Source organism: Rattus norvegicus, chromosome 1 (assembly GCF_021556685.1).
Source record: "Rattus norvegicus strain SHRSP/BbbUtx chromosome 1, alternate assembly SHRSP_T2T, whole genome shotgun sequence".
Classification (NCBI taxonomy): domain Eukaryota; kingdom Metazoa; phylum Chordata; class Mammalia; order Rodentia; family Muridae; genus Rattus; species Rattus norvegicus.
The window spans coordinates 193,323,200-193,341,030 of record NC_141534.1 but is presented as its reverse complement, the minus strand read 5'-3'; the positions used below and the strand labels follow the sequence as shown (position 1 = coordinate 193,341,030).

Below are 17,831 nucleotides of genomic sequence, written 5' to 3'. Positions count from 1 at the left end.
AAGGATAAGTATTCCCTGACTCTCTCTAGTCCTGAATTCTCCACTGGACCCTAAGGGATGACTAGTGCTCTCTCTCCTCTTGGGAATTTCAACCTATATATGTTTCAGATCCATCAAATACTTAAACAAACAATATAGGAATGGAGCCCAGGCTAGCCCTGAACCTAGGGTCTATGTGCCTCTGGCTCTTAGGCACTGGAGTTACACCCAACAGATTTCTACATCACTTCCTCAAGCCAAATCTCTACCCTCTTCAACACAGTTCTGCTAGTCAGCCAGCTTCCCAAATCCTAGGCTCCCCTCTGACCTCCCAGCCACATCCAACCTGTCAACGAGTTCCCTGTCTCTTTCCTCTCCAGTGTGACTTCATCTTCCACAGACACTGCTGCCCCAGTGCAGGCCTTTGCTATCTCTCCAGAGACACCAGAATCAACTAATTGGTCTCTCTGCTTCCACTCTGCACTGTCAGCCTGTACACACATTTCCCACACAGCAGCCAGACTCACTTAAAAACAACTTCAGACTACAGCAGCCTCCTGACTAAACCACCCAGTGACTCCATGCTGTCAACTCTAAGTACCTACCTATTTATAGTCCCAGGTCCATGTCTGCTTGCCTCCATGCACTGCTCCTTAATGCCACAGCCCAACTCCTTGCCTTCAGAGACTCCTCAACACCAAGCTTTATGGAACACCCCACCCATTCCTCTCTATATACTGATGCTATTCAGTTCCTCAGTTTCTGAAATGGTCTCTCTCATCAGCATTTCTAGAGGGTTGGGACAAGGTTTTTTTTTTTTTTTTTTTTGTTTGTTTTTTGTTTGAAGACAAGGTAGGTAGCCTTGGCTGTCCTGGAACTCACTATGTAGACCAGGCAAGCCTCAAGCTTAGATCTGTTTGCCTCTGCCTCCCTAGTGAGAGATTAGCTGACAGACAGAGCCTCAGACTTGAGATCTCACATTACAAGTGCTGGGATTGCAGCTCTACACCTCCATGCCTGACTTGGTTGCTAATTTGTCTCTCCTAACCAAGTGAAGCTCCAAGTCAGAAGAGGTCCTCCATAACTGCCTGAGGATATAGCACATAGTAGGATCTTGGCCATCATGAGAGAACTGATATATGACTAGCCTGGATATTCTCCTAAGACAAAAAGGGGAAAAAGATGGCAGCCTATGGCTACCTCTCCATCCTCCAACCCAGGCCACTCCTGATTTGCTTTGGCTTCTGATCTGTGTTTGGCATGTGTGGGCTCTGAGACCCTAGCGCTGTCCTATCCACCTACCCTCAATCCCCATGCCTTAGCCTCCCTGCAAGCTAAATCTTCATGCTCTAACTAAATTCCTAGATCACCACAGACAGGTTTGCAGAACAATTCAGAAGGAGAGCCATCAAACCCGAATCCCTCCACAGGAACTTGGCTTCAATCATCCAATTGTGGGATGGCAGGCTACTATTTGCTGGCTGTCAGAAAAGTCGATGTTCAAAGCACGCTTTTACATGTTTATATGGATGTGTGCTCTGTTTAGTGGAGGCACAGAGCAAGCATGTGCTGTGAATTAATCAGAAAGCAGCTCGTGGAGAGGGATGGCATGGGCAGCTTTCAATGAGCAGTTCTGAAAATTACCACCATGGAAACATCTGGTGAGACAGAAACACTCATTTAAAGAGGTGGCAGGATATAGTTGGGCTTCCTATCCAGACAGTGGTAGATGGGCAACCTAGCTTTCCTAATGAGATGTCTGGCCCCCAAAACATGTCTGCTTCCCTTATGTGAACAGTTGAGAGCCTCACCTGACCATTGATGTCTACTGCTCAGCATTACCTCAAGAATTATGACTGTGGCAGAGAGGAAGGCAGGTAAGGGAGGTAAGAGATGAGTGAGCTCTGTGCAGCAGGGGCATTCATAAGTTCCTGTGGCTGTCGAGAAGGGGAGGCCCCTGCCTGGCCTGCAGCTTGTGTCTCAAATATTTCCAGTACATACTACTGTATCTGTGGGCAGATTTGATGAGGACTGTCTGAATAGGGAACAGAAACATAAAGTCTGCACTGTCTATGGGGGGAGGGCGGCAATGGGGGGAGGGTTGGGAGGGGAACACCCATAAGGAAGGGGAGGGGGGAGGGGGATGTTTGCCCGGAAACCGGGAAAGGGAATAACACTCGAAATGTATATAAGAAATACTCAAGTTAATAAAAAAAAAAAATCAAAAAAAAAAAAAAAAAAAAGTCTGCACTGTCCCACAGTCCTGGACACCCTGCAAGAAAGCATTAAAATGTTCCCTCCTCCTCCTTGTCTAGCTAGAGCTTAATCCTGGCTATGGCTGGCCCAGTCTGAATTAATCATGTGGGTGGAACTCTGAGCCCCCAGTCTCCTAATTAAGTCCCCACATACCATCTCCTGCTCCCTAGAGGTAATAGTCTTGGACACCTTGTAGTGGGTGTGGGTGTGCACACACCCGCTTCCAGACTTAATCTCTCAGTATCTGTGGGGGAATTTATCGCAGGATGCCTGTGGGCACTAGCATTGTCTCATGCTGTAGTCCCGGGTATAAAACATACCAAATTTGCACATAACCTATGTACAGCCTCCTACTTCCTCCAAACCATCTCTAAGTGACTTATAGAGCCTAATACAATGTAAATGCTATGGAAATTGTTATGCTACATTATTTAGGAAAGAATAAGATAAAAAGATATAGTGTAGAGATTTTTTTCTTGACTATTTTTTATGCTGCTGGATAGATTCTGGAACGGGAACCTGTGAGTAGACAAGTCCATTGTTATATAGCTGGGCCACACAAACATTGTCAAATCTCAAGGACTGTACTAGGGAGATGTATGGGATCCATACCCACACCACAGAGCCTTGGGCCTGGGGGCTTGCAGGTGAGCACCCCTTAGCATCTGCTCAGCGAAATTCTAGAAGAAGGATGCCTTTATGGATCCAGGGGAAACTTCCTGCTATAAAACCCAGCCTCTGCACCATGTCCAGTTACTAGTGCTTCAACTGAGGCCCTTCCTTCTTCACCTCAGATCCCAGTATCTCAGAAATCCCACGCTTCTGACAGCCTCACCTAGAACCACTTGTGAGTGTGCACTTGTGTGCAAGTGCTGAGTACACTCTCCTGTATCCATTCTTTGTTTAATGAGGAGATGTGGTGGTACTTGTATTGTGCTACCTCAAGTGACACACTGAAGCCCCATGGCTGCCACATGGTCCTTTTCCCAGATCTCATTTCCCCTCCCTTTCTTCTTTCCAGTTCTTAAGAACCAGACACACTGAGATGATAAATCGTGTTTATCGCATTCATTGAGTATCATTCCAGCCTAGATAACTCAATGAACTAGCCAAGGCTACTTTCCCCCTAGCCTGAAGTAGATAACTGGGCTGCCTCTTCCAGTGAACACACCCACTACTCAGCAAAGGTGAGTGGTCATGTGGCTCTCATCTCTTTATGTGGACAGTGCAGATCCAGCTCCATGGCTAGGCAAGTGGTCATCTCTGATCTTTCCTAAGAAGAGTATTTTTCTGCAGGGACTGCCCAAATCAAGAGCAGGCCTGATGTAACCAGAGGAAGTCATATGGGGGCCTGAAGATAAAGCCATTAAGAGGGCAGTAAAGATAACTGTCAGATTTCTGGTGACACTACAGAAATTTCCTGGCTTCTGCCACATCTGAAACCAGCACCTAGGCTAATGTTTCTCAACTTTCCTAATGCTCCGGCCCTTTAATACAGTCCTCATGTTGTGGTAGACTAAATTAAAATTATTTTGCTGCTACTTTATAAGTGTAATCTTGCTACTATTAATAATAGTAATGTAAATATCTGGCATGCAATCTCGGGGGTGAGGTGGGGTCGGGGGGTTGTGACCCACAGGTTGAGAACCACTTGCCTAGACTCTTCTGTCATAAAAACCATAAAGTTCTCTTTTGTGATTAGCCAAGTTTGGTGGTGTTGGTATTTGTGAGACAGGGTCTCTACATAACCCAGGCAAGCCTTGAACTCTCAAGTGGGATTCAGAATTCCAAGTGCTAGAATTATAGGCATGTGCCACTTTACTCAGCTCTGAGTCACTTAATGTGGCTCCGAGACAATCCTAGCTGACATCATAGCCCTGCTTCTGAGACTTGCTATCCACAGACTCAGCTACTGATTCGCCCTGCCACACAGCTGCCCTGCATAGCACACCGTGCTCTTGATCATGGGGCCTCAGCCACCCTAAGTTTGCTAGCAAACTATCTTGCTGGCAAAACTTGGCCTAGGCCCAGCCTCTAAGGTCAACATTTCAGCCTTATGCTAATGATCAACCCCATGCTCACCAAGTACCTTGCTTAATGCCACCAGGTTACCCACCTCAGCTAACTAAATATTTGCTATGATCCAAATCAAAAATTTAAACTGCTTTTTTTTTTTTATTAAAGAAAAAATTTTGAGACAATTTGGGATGTTTAAATTTGGAATGGTAAGGACTAAGGAACCTGGAGGGTATAGGGACTTCACAAGAAGACCAACAGAATCAACTAACCTGGACCCTTAGGGGCTCCCAGAGACTGAACCACCAACCAAAGAGCATACATGGCTGGACCTAGGTCCCACCCCATATATGTAGCAGATGTGCAGCTTGGTCTTCATGTGAGTCCCCCAACAACTGGTGCAGGGGCTGTTCCTGACTCTGTTGCCTGCCTATGGATCCTGCTCCCCTAAGTGGGCTGCCCCGTCTGGCCTCAGTGGGAGAGGATGTGCCTAGTCCTGCAGTGACTAGAGATACCAGGGTGGGTTAGTACCCTTTCTCAGAGGTGAAAGAGATGGGTTGGGGAAGGAGGGACCTTGTGGCAGGAGGACAGGGAGACCAGGCTGTGATGGGGAAGTAAAGTAAATAGATTAATTAATGAAAAAAATGGAATCATGATTAGAGCAAAATAATAATTACTGTCAGGCCTCATGATGTTGGACATTTGGGTTATTAGAAAAACATAAACTTGAATGTTCAGGGGCATTAAAGTATTCATGACTTGAAAAGGGCATAGCTAGGGCTCATGTTCCAGTGTTCTGAGATAGAACAGGAGTGGCAGGGTAGGGATGCTTTTGTGTTGACACTCAACATACTCCACATTGGCATCATCTGAATCCCTTCCAGAAAAACAGCTACCAATGCACCTGTTATCACCGGAGGAGTCAGGTACACGCAGGAATGGCTGCCGTTCCTAGCTAGGCAAGGCCTGGAGGCTATTACCTGGGTCCTCCTGCCCTCAGCATCCCTCAGATAGCAGCCATGGTGGCCTTTTAGGTCCTTTGGTCAGACTGTCTCCTATTTAGAACATTTCGGTGATTCTAAGGCTGGTATCTGCATGGAGGTAGAAAGCCAGTTCTTATCTGAACATTCTACATACATTCAAAACAACATTTATGGCATTATGCTCTGAAGACTGGCATCATCAAGTAACAAGACTAAGGCTTTGTAGACTGCTCTCTTGAGGGAAGGTTCTAATAGGGGCTCTTGCTCTGACCACACCTCTGTTCTCTTACCAATAAGGCCTAACCATTCAGGCCATACCACTTGGCTCTACCTCCCTTAAGGGCCTCCTCTTTATCATCTATGTCTATTTGGTTCTGGTCACTCATGTAACTTTTGTCCTAGCAGTTGCTAAACATGTTCCTGCCCTTGGATTTCCTCTTGCTATGCCCCTACCAGGAATATTCTTCCCATGGCTCCTCCTCTTATTCCTCTTTATGGAAGTTTGAATGAGAATGGCCTTCATAGGCTTGTATATCTGAATACTTGGTTCTCAATTGATGGAACTGTTTGGGAAGGATTAGGAGGTGTATCTTTGTTGGAGGAGGCATGTCACTAGGGAAAGGTTGAGGTTTCAAATGACTGGAGCCATTCCTAGTGTGTCTTTCTACTTCTTGGTTGTGGCTCAAGATGTGAACTCTCAGACATATATGCCTTTGCTCTACCGTTATGATTCTAGCCCTCTGAAACCATAAGCTCTCCCTTTTGAATGAAACACTTCCTTTTATAAGTTGCCTTGGCCATAGTGTTTTGTCACAGCATTAGAACAGTAGCTAAGTCATTTCCCTAGCCCAATGTCTTCACAACACTTGGCTCTGAATTCTCACACTCACTTATATCCTTGTTTTACCCTCACATTCCTTCCAGAAGGTGCAGGGCATTCACATAGGGCCATCTCTATTTGCTCCTTATAGTCTGAGCACTAAGGTCTGTGCAACCTGTTGTACAGTCACCACCTTGTATATAGTTATTTAAAATGGAATTTAAATTAACTTTGAAATGCAGTTTCTCAAGCCTACTGGCCACATTTCACTCCCTATGATATCTAGGCTGAAGGTGACTCTTACATTTGTACTAAGAGTGAGGGTAGCAGTGTGCTTAACAAGGACAACACAGATAATTCAAGACTGTTATAAAAGAAAACGGAGGATCAGTGGAAGTCCTTTTTGGATGGAGTAGTTGCCTGTTTTCTGCTATGATACTGAGTTACCTAAGGCTGCATAACTACCAAGAAAAGAGATTTATTTAACTCACAATTCTAGAGGTTCAAGGGCAAGGTACTAGCATCAGCTCAGCTTTTGTGGAAGCTTCAAAAACCAAGAACATCACAACAGGGGTGTGTTGGAGTGGGAGATCACATAGAGGACAGAAAGCCAAAGAGCTCAGAGAGCTTGTTCTCTTTAAACCAGCCATTACCTGAGAGCCGGCATAGGGCCTCATGAGAACAAACCACTTCTTCAAAGGGCAATGAGTTACTTTTCTCATAATTATGACAAAACGTTTGACAGAAACTGCTTATGAAAAAAAGGTTATTTTACTTACAGGTTCAGAGGGCTCAGTTCACTACAGTAAGAAAAGTTGGCAGAGTTTATTACAGTAGGTTTGAAGCAGAGTCTGGAACTACAACTGAGCTAATATTCAAGGTTCTTATCCTAGTGACCTACTTCCATCAGCCAGGTCTCTCTTCTCAAAGGCTCTAGAACTCCCCAAAACCTATCCCCAACACTGAGAAACGGGTATTTAAAACATGAACCTATAGATGACTTTCCAGATTCAGACAGAGTCACAGCCTATTTCCAAACCACAGAAGACACATAATCATCTATAGAGACTCCTGGATTCCTTCCTGCCACAATTATCACTCTGCTAAGGAAACCCTCTTTACCCTCATATTCCCTAACCAGCCCAGACCCTTGTACCTTCCAGCTGGATAAATCTTCTATGAATGTGGAACATAACAGATGTAGCAGACATGTTATCCTATCCTCCTGCCCTAAGCAGACATTGCCAATCAATCATAGTGAACCCCGATGAACCAGAGGGAAGGGTCTCAGGGCAGCACCCCAGGCATCGACTTTCAATCACCTGATGAAAGCGACCCAGGTCATCTGCAGTATGGGGTATTACTTTTCTAGACTCAGCTTCTTCTTCATCAAGACAAGAGTACTGTCACAAGCCATAGGATGGCTGGTGGTCGGATAAGCTACTTCCCACCTTCAGTTACTCATTCTCACATGTATGTGCCTCTCATAGGTCTAATTTTAGAGTAGTGAACAAATGACAGCTGTCACAGCAGACATGGCTGTGCCATGTTCTGTGTGGTGTGAAGTGTGGTCTCCTGTTCTTCCCTAAGAAGTCCCTCTTCTCAGACCAGCTCACACTCACAATGCAGCCTAACGAGAGGAAAGGAGTTTGTAAATGTTAACCCAAGGATGTGACAGGCAGCACATTCCCATCAAAAGGAACCCCCTTTCTCTAGAACTCTCCTCATTCCAAGTCAGCCTTGACTCCTTACTTAACTTTCCTTCCTCGAACTCCCAAACACAAAACACTGCGTTAACAAGCTGTGTCTGCAGGCTAAGCTATATTCCCTATAAACTCTCATTTTATCTCCTCCCAAACACACAGCAACAGCGTTCTCTGGAGAATATTAAATCGACCAAGCCACAGCTGCATTTGTTTGGGTTTTTCTGCCCCCAGTAAGTTCTGGCAACAGATGGTTGTATGTCACATAAGCAGTGCTCTGCATTGCCGCTCCATGCTCTGCCCTGGATGTCAGAACCCCACTTTCCCACCCACAGTAAGCCTCCAATACTCCCCTGACTCAAAGGGCCCAGAGCCCTTTTAATATTCTGCATGTCCCAGGAAGGCCAAGTACAGGTGAAAAGGGGCCTGTCTTGGCTGAGGCATACAGCTTCTCAGCAATGGTGGTCCAGTGTGTAAAATATGTCCAAAACCATGGTGAGCCACTGGGCATGGGCTCGGGCAAGCTGCAGCAGCACACTTTTCATTCTAGAATAAGGTGTGGGGAACACTTGCAGGAAAATACCAGCAAACCTAGGACCTTCAACAGCATGGACATGGGGTTCTGAGCACTTAAGAGATGGCCAGAGAGAAAGGGAGATGACAGGTCACAGGTCATAGGTTCTTGGGATCTTCCTTACATAACCCAGATATTTACTTTTCTCAAATTTATACTTTAGGACTCTATTAAGACAGAAAGACCTCAAAAGATAGAATGCAAAGGGGGTTTCCTTTTGCTGGTCTGGGCAGTAGGGCCCATGAGTAGACCCATAGGGACTGTATCCACCTAGGATCTCCAGGCTTGTGGTGTCCAGCACTTGGTGGGTGCTGAGGACATGTGCTAGCCATAGGTAGAGGCGGTTGAATGAAAAACTAGATGGGAGAAGAGCAGGGGTGGAGGGTAGTTAGAAAGGGGAGGACAGAGGAGAGGGAGATGGTGTTAAGGGTTCTTCTGAAGGATGGTTAGCTTTGCTTCAATTCTCAAATCCTTGTACCCTCTCAATCTGGGTATAAGAAAGGGCAATATAGCTGCTCATGGGCTACAGAAAAGCAAACTCATCCATCCATCCATCCATCCATCCATCCATCCATCCATCCATCCATCTGTCAACTGCTCATCTCCTTGGCATAGATGAGTAGTAGAGACTTCTGACCCTACTGTCTTGGAGCCCACAACCTATTGAGGGGAGGCTCACAAAGCCCAGAAGTGGCTCAAGGGCAGGGACAGATCCTTTGAGAAAGCATCACCTGGATTTTTGAGAAATCTGCAGGACAACCATCTGAAGCTGAGTGAGATGGGGAAGTGGGCAGGGACAAGGGTGTGACCACAGCAGCCAGCACTCAGGATGCCTAGCATGAGCAAGGGGAGGCACTATGGGGGTGGGGGTGGGGTGCAGAGACTGGAGCAGGAACATCGGAGGTGCTGTTGTCACACCAGCTTGACCTTGATCCTTTGGGTCAAAGGGAGATTCTAGGGTTTGAAGCCGAGAAGAGTATGTCAGGGCTTCCCTAGGGGCTGCTAGAGATGGACTGGAGAGCTAAGGCAGGAAGATTAAGAGTTCAAGGACAGATTTGGCTACAGGGTAAATTCCAGGTCATCCTGGACTACATAATAAGGTCCTTTCTCAAGAAATAAACAAAGAAATGAAGGAACAAACAGTCCCATGCCAGTTTCTAAGCTGGGGGAATCGTTAGGAGTCCAACAATATGGCTTGGGTCTCCTCCACAGAGGCTATTCACTGAAGCTGTGTCTTTCCTCTCTGGCTATAGATTTACAGATGGCTACAGATCCCACAGTTCCGTAATATCTTTCTAGCAAGATAGAGGCAGGGGTTAACTTCCACTCACCATCTTTCCTGCGCTTTGGTCCCTTGTGTCTTGCATAAGGCATGACCATTCTTAACCTGAGTCTATTGAAGAGGGAAACAAGGCAAATTGACAGTACCCTGCCCTTCTTGCTAATTCTGTGCCTGTGGGTGTCCTCTGGAACCCCCGTGTGACACACCTGCTGCCTGCTTCACCTTGCTCAGGCCTTCAGCATACTGCATGATTTGTCTACACCATGTCTGTCAGCAGCTCAGCATGGTTGCCTCCAGGGCAGTCTGTGTCTTTGTATCTGTCTCCCCAGAACACATCAGGAGGCTGACAGCTCCTGGTGTTCCCACATAGGTAAAGAACTAAAGCAGATCAACTCATTAAGACCAGGCTGGAGAAGGAGGATGAAGGCAGGACAGTGTAGGGAACTGAGCCAGGATGGACTCTGGAACCAAATGGGCCTGCAGCTGAGGTGAGAGCTAGCTATGAAGAGCTAGCTCCAAACCTCTGGGATGTGGTAACCTGAGCCTGGTCTGACACACGGAACCCCTGTCCCACCCACCAAATTACCAATAAAAATCTGCTTTCTGCCATGCACGGTGTGAGCATCTTTAGTTCAGTACGAAGGAGGCAAAGGCAGGAGGATCTCTGTGAGTTTGAAGCCAGCCTGGTCTATACAGAAAGTTCTAGGACAGCAATCTCTGTGAGTTTGAAGCCAGCCTGGTCCATACAGAAAGTTCTAAGCCAGTGATCTCTGTGAGTGTGAAGTCATCCTGGTCTATATAGAAAGATCTAGGACAGCCAGGGCCACATAGACCCTGTCTTAGAAAAATACCTCTGCTTTCTAGCAAGTTTTCTAAGCTCTGTCACTGCATATTAACTAGATACAGTGGTTAAATGAATGGGCCTGGAGTCAGAATGACATGAGATAGAACATCATCTTAAGCCTTAGGAGCTGCAAGTTCTGTTCCTGTTCCTGGTGGCTCTCAGGGAGACTCGCCACCGGCAATTTGCTAAGTGTGTGCTCCACCAGGTGAGCTGTGAGGAGGCAGACCTGCTACTTACCCCATCTGCTGTCCAATAATTCCGAACCTTGATCGTGGCCAGACCGAAGTCACGAAGCTGTTGCATGTTGTGAATAATGAAATAGAGCTGAAGTGGAGGGTGGAAAGGGCAGGTCCACACTGGAGGGTCCTTCTTGCTCTGAAATGCCAAGGGATGGGAACTGTTAGGGACATTTCTGCCTGTCTTCAGGGCAAAAGGCCAGTGATTCTGGCTAATTAAAACTAGCAGATATCCAAGGCCTGGGCGGGGCCGCCTTATCTCCATAGTGAGTACTGCCCTTTGCTCTCGCCCCTTTCCAGTTGCGCTTCATAGCGCCAACAACCCTGTCCCTTCAAAATGCTGCCAGCCAGATGGAGCTCAAAATGCAGTAGGCTTTATTTTAATCAGCTTAATGGGCTTTGAGGAGGGCACTGGGTGTGGGGAGGGACACCAGGAGGGCCTAAGAGGGCCTCTGCTGGCACTATGTGATTAACCTGGCAAGCAGAACCTCGGATTTTCTTTTGTCAAACCCTATGGGATTTTTCAAATTTGAGCATAGAGGAGAAAAAGAAATGTCTGAGCCATGTGCTGGAACGGGGCCATGGCATGGAGCAGGCTGCTCCTTTCAGGGTTTCCAAGTGCAGGGCTTCTGTTTGTATTTTCTGTATGAGGCAGGGGGTAGCCAGAGCGTCGCCAAGGATGCCTTGAGGACACAGGACACCAGGGCCAGGTGCTTGCTGGTATCTTTGTCCTCACCAAAACTATTTCCCATGGGAGATCTTTGGTGGCAGATGGGTAAAGTCAAATCAGAGGACTTTCTGCTCCAGCCACCTCCTAGGATATTTCTGCATTCTATGGGAACAAGAGCTGCAGCTGGGCTAGCGTGATAGTTCAGTGGGTAAAGGCACTGTTGCCAAGGCTAACAACCTGACTCTGATCCCTGAGACACACAAGGTAGAAAGAGAGAACCAGCTCTTAAGAATTATCCCCGCCCCAATACACACAAACAAATACAATGAATGTAATTAAAACGAAAGAAAAATTGGAATCATAGCTCATCCTGTACATATACCCTGGTAGCTGGCTGGGTACTTCCTGACTAAGGCCTGTGCTCCCACCATGTTCCCTACACTTTTCACCCTGAGATGTTCAACAAGATATCCCATGGCTCCTTATTCCCTTCTGTGGCCCGGGCTCTCCTCTAGGCAGCTTCATTTCCCTGTGGTCCCTGAGGTCCCTGGACTCTCTGGGTACCTGTCCCAGCAGTTCAGCTGTGCTCTGGAAGGGGAACCCCTAGTCTTACTCGTTACTGAATCCCAGCATTAGGCACAGCTCCTCAGCAGGGGCTAACCTAGTGGCTAAGTGACACGGGTTCCTAGCATTGGTCCTAAGTTTAGCTTTACAGAAGGAACTACCTTGCATGTGGTTAAAAGGTATCTGCTTCAGGAGACATTGGAAAGGAAAGAAAAGAATGACCAATTCATTGCCAGAACCGAGAAATGGTTTGGCTTACTCCACAGAGCCTGGCTTCTGAATTCTCTACTGACTTAGAATGCTTGGTACTTAGGTCCCACACAGTTGGTCTGAAGTTCAGTATTGCCTAAGCTAGGCTACCCTTCTCAGTCCCTCAGCCCCCACTAATTTATCACTATTCTCTGTCCCATCCTCATATCCCTCCTAGGTCCTGCCTGGTCCCATAGCCATCTTGGCTTTGGAATACTGGGAGGTGGGGTAGACAATATTTTACTCTAAACAGGTATCACCTGATACTGAGAATATCTTAAAGACTCTTATCACCAAGAATATTCCTCTCCGGGAAGCAGGGGAGGAGGGCTGGTGACTCTGGTTCTGAAGCCTGGCTTCAGCTGCAAGAACAGCTAGGGCTTCTCTCCTGATGATGGTGCTTGTGGTAAGGAAGAAACAGTTTTGTGGGTTAAAGGGATGCTGACTTACTCTGGAAGCACCTTGGCTGTGTTAAAACTCTGTGTTCCTAGCAGCTGTGTGGGGTTCAGAGACCTCATCCCAAAATCCAGCATGTATACTCCCCCTCTCCCTATGGCAGTCTGGTACTGGCAGAAAGGGAGCAGGAGTCCATTTCTATTCTCATTTCTGTCAGCAGAAGGAAAGGCAGGAGAACTAAGGGTACACTGTATCATTTGAAAGCCCAGGGCATTAACCTGAGGCTAAATCGTGGGCTCAGTAGTGGCCAGGCCTTCTGGTATTTCCTGTTTAGACAGAATCTGTGTGAGGACCTGGTGGGAAGCCAGGAGTTGACCAACAAGTCCTGACGCACCTCAGTGCCAAGCCAGCAGGCAGAACCATGTGTAGCACCCACACTACATCATGGCAGCCTCTAGCTGCTGCTCCAGTGAGAGGCCCTGTGGGGCAAGTGGACTGATTCAGGTACACCCTGTGCCTTCTGGTACATCTTGGCTTCTGGTCTGCCTTAGGATGCCCATAACCTACATGCTGGAGGGAGGGTTTGCTCTCAGTGATCACCATAAGCATTTATGGGACAAGACAGAGCATGAATATGCTGTTTTAACTTGTATTCTAGTAGCAGACCCCAAGGCAAGAAACTCTGGGCAAGTGGCTTATTTAAAAGACAGTGCTAGAAGCCTAGGCCAAGAGGGAAGGCAGGCTGTTCATGAAGGGTATGTGAGCAGGTTAGCCATTCCTGCATGGACCTTGAGCATAAGACCACCATGGAAACAGGGAGCCAGTATGGACATACCAATGATTCTACCCACAGGAAAAGGAAATGGAGTACTTACACTCTGACCTCTATACCAGCATGGGCTGAATGAAGACTGCTTCTAGATGCTTCAGTACCCCTCTCCAGCTTGGGCCAGCTGCATGGAGGCCCAGGAGAAGAATCCTCTCTATGTGATGACTAACTACAAAACCAAAGCTGTTTTTCTGTCTCAGCATTGATTAAACACAGATCCAAGCACCATCAGAGAAAGGCTAGCTGCCTTGTAACTAATATGTTAATAAACTAGTCGTTTCCAAAGGAATACGCTACCAATAAGAAAATAGCCAACAATTTGGAAGAATGTCAAGGGCACTCTGCTTGGGAACTACTCAACCTCCACATGCATCAGATTGTAATAAATAGTTTTTCTTTCTGGTTTTCTCTTCCTTCCTTCCTTTTCCTTCCTTCCTTCCTCCCCTTCTTTCTTCCTTCCTCTCTCCCTCCCTCTCTCCTTCCCTCCTTTCTCCCTCCCTCCCTCTCTTCCTTTATATATTTTTGGGTGCTGGGAATCAAATATAGGGCCTCACACATGCTAGACAAGCTATCTATCACTGAGCTGGACCATGACCCCCTTTATAACATTTTTGAAATGACAGAGTCTAGAGATGAGGATGGGCAAGTGGCTCTTGGTGCTAGGGATGGCCTGGGGGTGGAGTTGTACCGTATCTTTATATGCTGGTAATCACATACATAAAGTCACACGACAAAATGGCATATAAACGCGCGCGCGCACACACACACACACACACACACACACACACACACACACACACACACACACACACACAAGCTAGCTCTTAGTACAGTGATGGCCTCTGTTATCTTTGGGGGAAACTAGGCAACCACACATAGCATCCCTGTGTACTGTTTGCCCTTTAATTGAGATATAACTCATACTCCACATCCCTGTATATTGTTTGCCCTTTGAGATATAACTCATACTCCACAAAATTCATAATTTTCAGGTGTGTAATCCATGAGTTCCTAGCATATTCACAGGCTGCACAACTAGCATCACCATCTTTGCCTAGCACACTTCACTTCCCACTATGGAGTGCGACACGCATTAGTCATGCACTTCCATGCCCTGCTCCTGTTTCTGTGGATTCGTTCAGTCTCTTTCCTGTAAATGGGGCCATCCACACTGTGGCCTTTCACACTTAGCTTTCAAGGTTCACCCTGTATGTTGTAGCCTGTACTAGCTAGCACGTCATTCCTTCTCATAGCTGGGTATTAGTCTATTGTATGGTGACATCACATTTCAATTTTCTGTCCATCAGCCTGTACTGTTGGGTTATTTCCATCTTCTGTTGAGAGATTCCATGACTTTGTGTGTGTGTGTGTGTGTGTGTGTGTGTGTATCTCTTGGTTATATACTTAGGAGTGGAACTTCTAGGCCACAGAGTAACTCTGCTCCTTACTTTCTAAAGAATTGACACACTGTTCCCCACAGTGGCTGGTCTATTCACTTTCAACAGTATTTGTCATTTCTTCTGGCCATCCCAGTGGATATGATTGGGTCCCACAGTGGCCTTCATTTGAGGTTTCATTAGACCAATGGAACAGAATTGAAGACCCAGAAATGAACCCACACACCTATGGGCACTTGATTTTTGACAAAGGAGCCAAAACCATCCAATGGAAAAAAGATAGCATTTTCAGCAAATGGTGCTGGTTCAACTGGAGGTCAACATGTAGAAGAATGCAGATCGATCCATGCTTATCACCCTGTACAAAGCTTAAGTCCAAGTGGATCAAGGACCTCCACATCAAACCAGACACACTCAAACTAATAGAAGAAAAACTAGGGAAGCATCGGAACACATGGGCACTGGAAAAAATTTCCTGAACAAAACACCAATGGCTTATGCTCTAAGATCAAGAATCGACAAATGGGATCTCATAAAACTGCAAAGCTTCTGTAAGGCAAAGGACACTGTGGTTAGGACAAAACGGCAACCAACAGATTGGGAAAAGATCTTCACCAATCCTACAACAGATAGAGGCCTTATATCCAAAATATACAAAGAACTCAAGAAGTTAGACCGCAGGGAGACAAATAACCCTATTAAAAAATGGGGTTCAGAGCTAAACAAACAATTCACAGCTGAGGAATGCCGAATGGCTGAGAAACACCTAAAGAAATGTTCAACATCTTTAGTCATAAGGGAAATGCAAATCAAAACAACCCTGAGATTTCACCTCACACCAGTGAGAATGGCTAAGATCAAAAACTCAGGTGACAGCAGATGCTGGAGAGGATGCGGAGAAAGAGGAACACTCCTCCATTGTTGGTGGGATTGCAAACTGGTACAACCATTCTGGAAATCAGTCTGGAGGTTCCTCAGAAAATTGGACATTGAACTGCCTGAGGATCCAGCTATACCTCTCTTGGGCATATACCCAAAAGATGCCCCAACATATAAAAAAGACACATGCTCCACTATGTTCATCGCAGCCTTATTTATAATAGCCAGAAGCTGGAAAGAACCCAGATGCCCTTCAACAGAGGAATGGATACAGAAAATGTGGTACATCTACACAATGGAATATTATTCAGCTATCAAAAACAATGACTTTATGAAATTCGTAGGCAAATGGTTGGAACTGGAAAATATCATCCTGAGTGAGCTAACCCAATCACAGAAAGACATACATGGTATGCACTCATTGATAAGTGGCTATTAGCCCAAATGTTTGAATTACCCTAGATGCCTAGAACAAATGAAACTCAAGACGGATGATCAAAATGTGAATGCTTCACTCCTTCTTTAAAAGGGGAACAAGAATACCCTTGGCAGGGAAGAGAGAGGCAAAGATTAAAACAGAGACTGAAGGAACACCCATTCAGAGCCTGCCCCACATGTGGCCCATACATATACAGCCACCCAATTAGACAAGATGGATGAAGCAAAGAAGTGCAGACCGACAGGAGCCGGATGTAGATCTCTCCTGAGAGACACAGCCAGAATACAGCAAACACAGAGGCGAATGCCAGCAGCATACCACTGAACTGAGAATAGGACCCCCGTTGAAGGAATCAGAGAAAGAACTGGAAGAGCTTGAAGGGGCTCGAGACCCCTTATGAACAACAATGCCAAGCAACCAGAGCTTCCAGGGACTAAGCCACTACCTAAAGTCTATACATGGACTGACCCTGGACTCTGACCCCATAGGTAGCAATGAATATCCTAGTAAGAGCACCAGTGTAAGGGGAAGCCCTGGGTCCTGCTAAGACTGAACCCCCAGTGAACTAGACTGTTGGGGGGAGGGTGGCAATGGGGGGAGGGTGGGGAGGGGAACACCCATAAGGAGAGGAGGGGGATGTTTGCCCGGAAACCGGGAAAGGGAATAACACTCGAAATGTATATAAGAAATACTCAAGTTAATAAAAAAAAAAAAAGTATGTGCTGAGTATCTTCCTGTGTACTCACGGGTCTGTAGTTTCTGTTCTGATGCTTCTGTTGGCTTCAGGAATATGGCTTTAGAGAATCCACTGGGATATGCTCCCTCCTCTTCTATATTTTATAAGATTGAAGGGACTATCAAATGATCATTCTTTAAATATGTCAGGATTCACTACGGGCACCATTTCACCCCAGGCTTCCTGTATGGTTTTTGATAATCAGTCCAATGTCTTTCTTTTCTTTGGACTGGCCTTTTTAGATTTTCCATTTCATCTTGAGTCAGATTTGGTAATTTGCCCTCTGTGGCATTTATACAGTTCATGTAGGTTATCTGGCTTATTGGCATACAGTCTCATAATCCTTATTTTTATAAGATAAGTAGTGATAGTCTGTGTATTCATTGAAACCTTTGCTTCCTCCTTTATTAGTCTAACTAAAAGTTTTTGATTGTATTGATCCTTTTAAAGAACCAACTTTGGTTCCATTGATTTTTCTCTATTGATGATCTTTTTTCTGTGTCATTTTTATAACTTTCTGGGTTTATAGTCATTTCCAAATAAAAAGTTTAAATCTGTGCAGCACGTGATTTTATCTATTGAGGATATGGTGTGACCAAGGACAGACAAGTGCCTATCAGTTAAATTGGGGCGGCAGATAAGCCCAGGTCTATACCTGTTTGTTCTGGTGAGAGAGGCTCTGAGGAGAATAAAAACCAAACCACAGGGCAGGAAGGGGCAGGGTTCTCTACATAGTAGGCAGAGAAGCCTTGCTGAGAAAGTGATGCTTGGGCTGAAATCCAGACCAGGCTGGCCTCCAACTCTGAAAGATTAGCCTGCCTCTGCCTCCTGAGTGCTAGGATTAAAAGAATATGCCATCATATGCCTGGCTGCTTTTGAAGATGTTTGTCTCTCCCTCCCACCTCCATTCCCTTCTTCCTCCCTTCCTCTGGTCTTTCTTCTTGCCCTTCTTTTCTGGTAGACCTACAGATAGAACACA

General features: G+C 46.1%; 1 protein-coding gene across 15 annotated transcripts in view; it reads right to left on the bottom strand.

Moving 5' to 3' along the window:
• The window catches only part of Katnip (katanin interacting protein), a 166,341-nt gene that overhangs the window by 34,064 nt on the left and 114,446 nt on the right, over positions 1-17,831 (bottom strand). For all 15 annotated transcript variants that reach the window (XR_015630535.1, XM_087571703.1, XM_087571723.1 and 12 more), the window contains 1 exon segment: positions 10,695-10,832. Coding sequence is in view for 14 of the 15 variants with exons in the window: in XM_087571703.1 (XP_087427829.1) it covers positions 10,695-10,832 (138 nt within the window). In the remaining variant the exon portion in view is untranslated.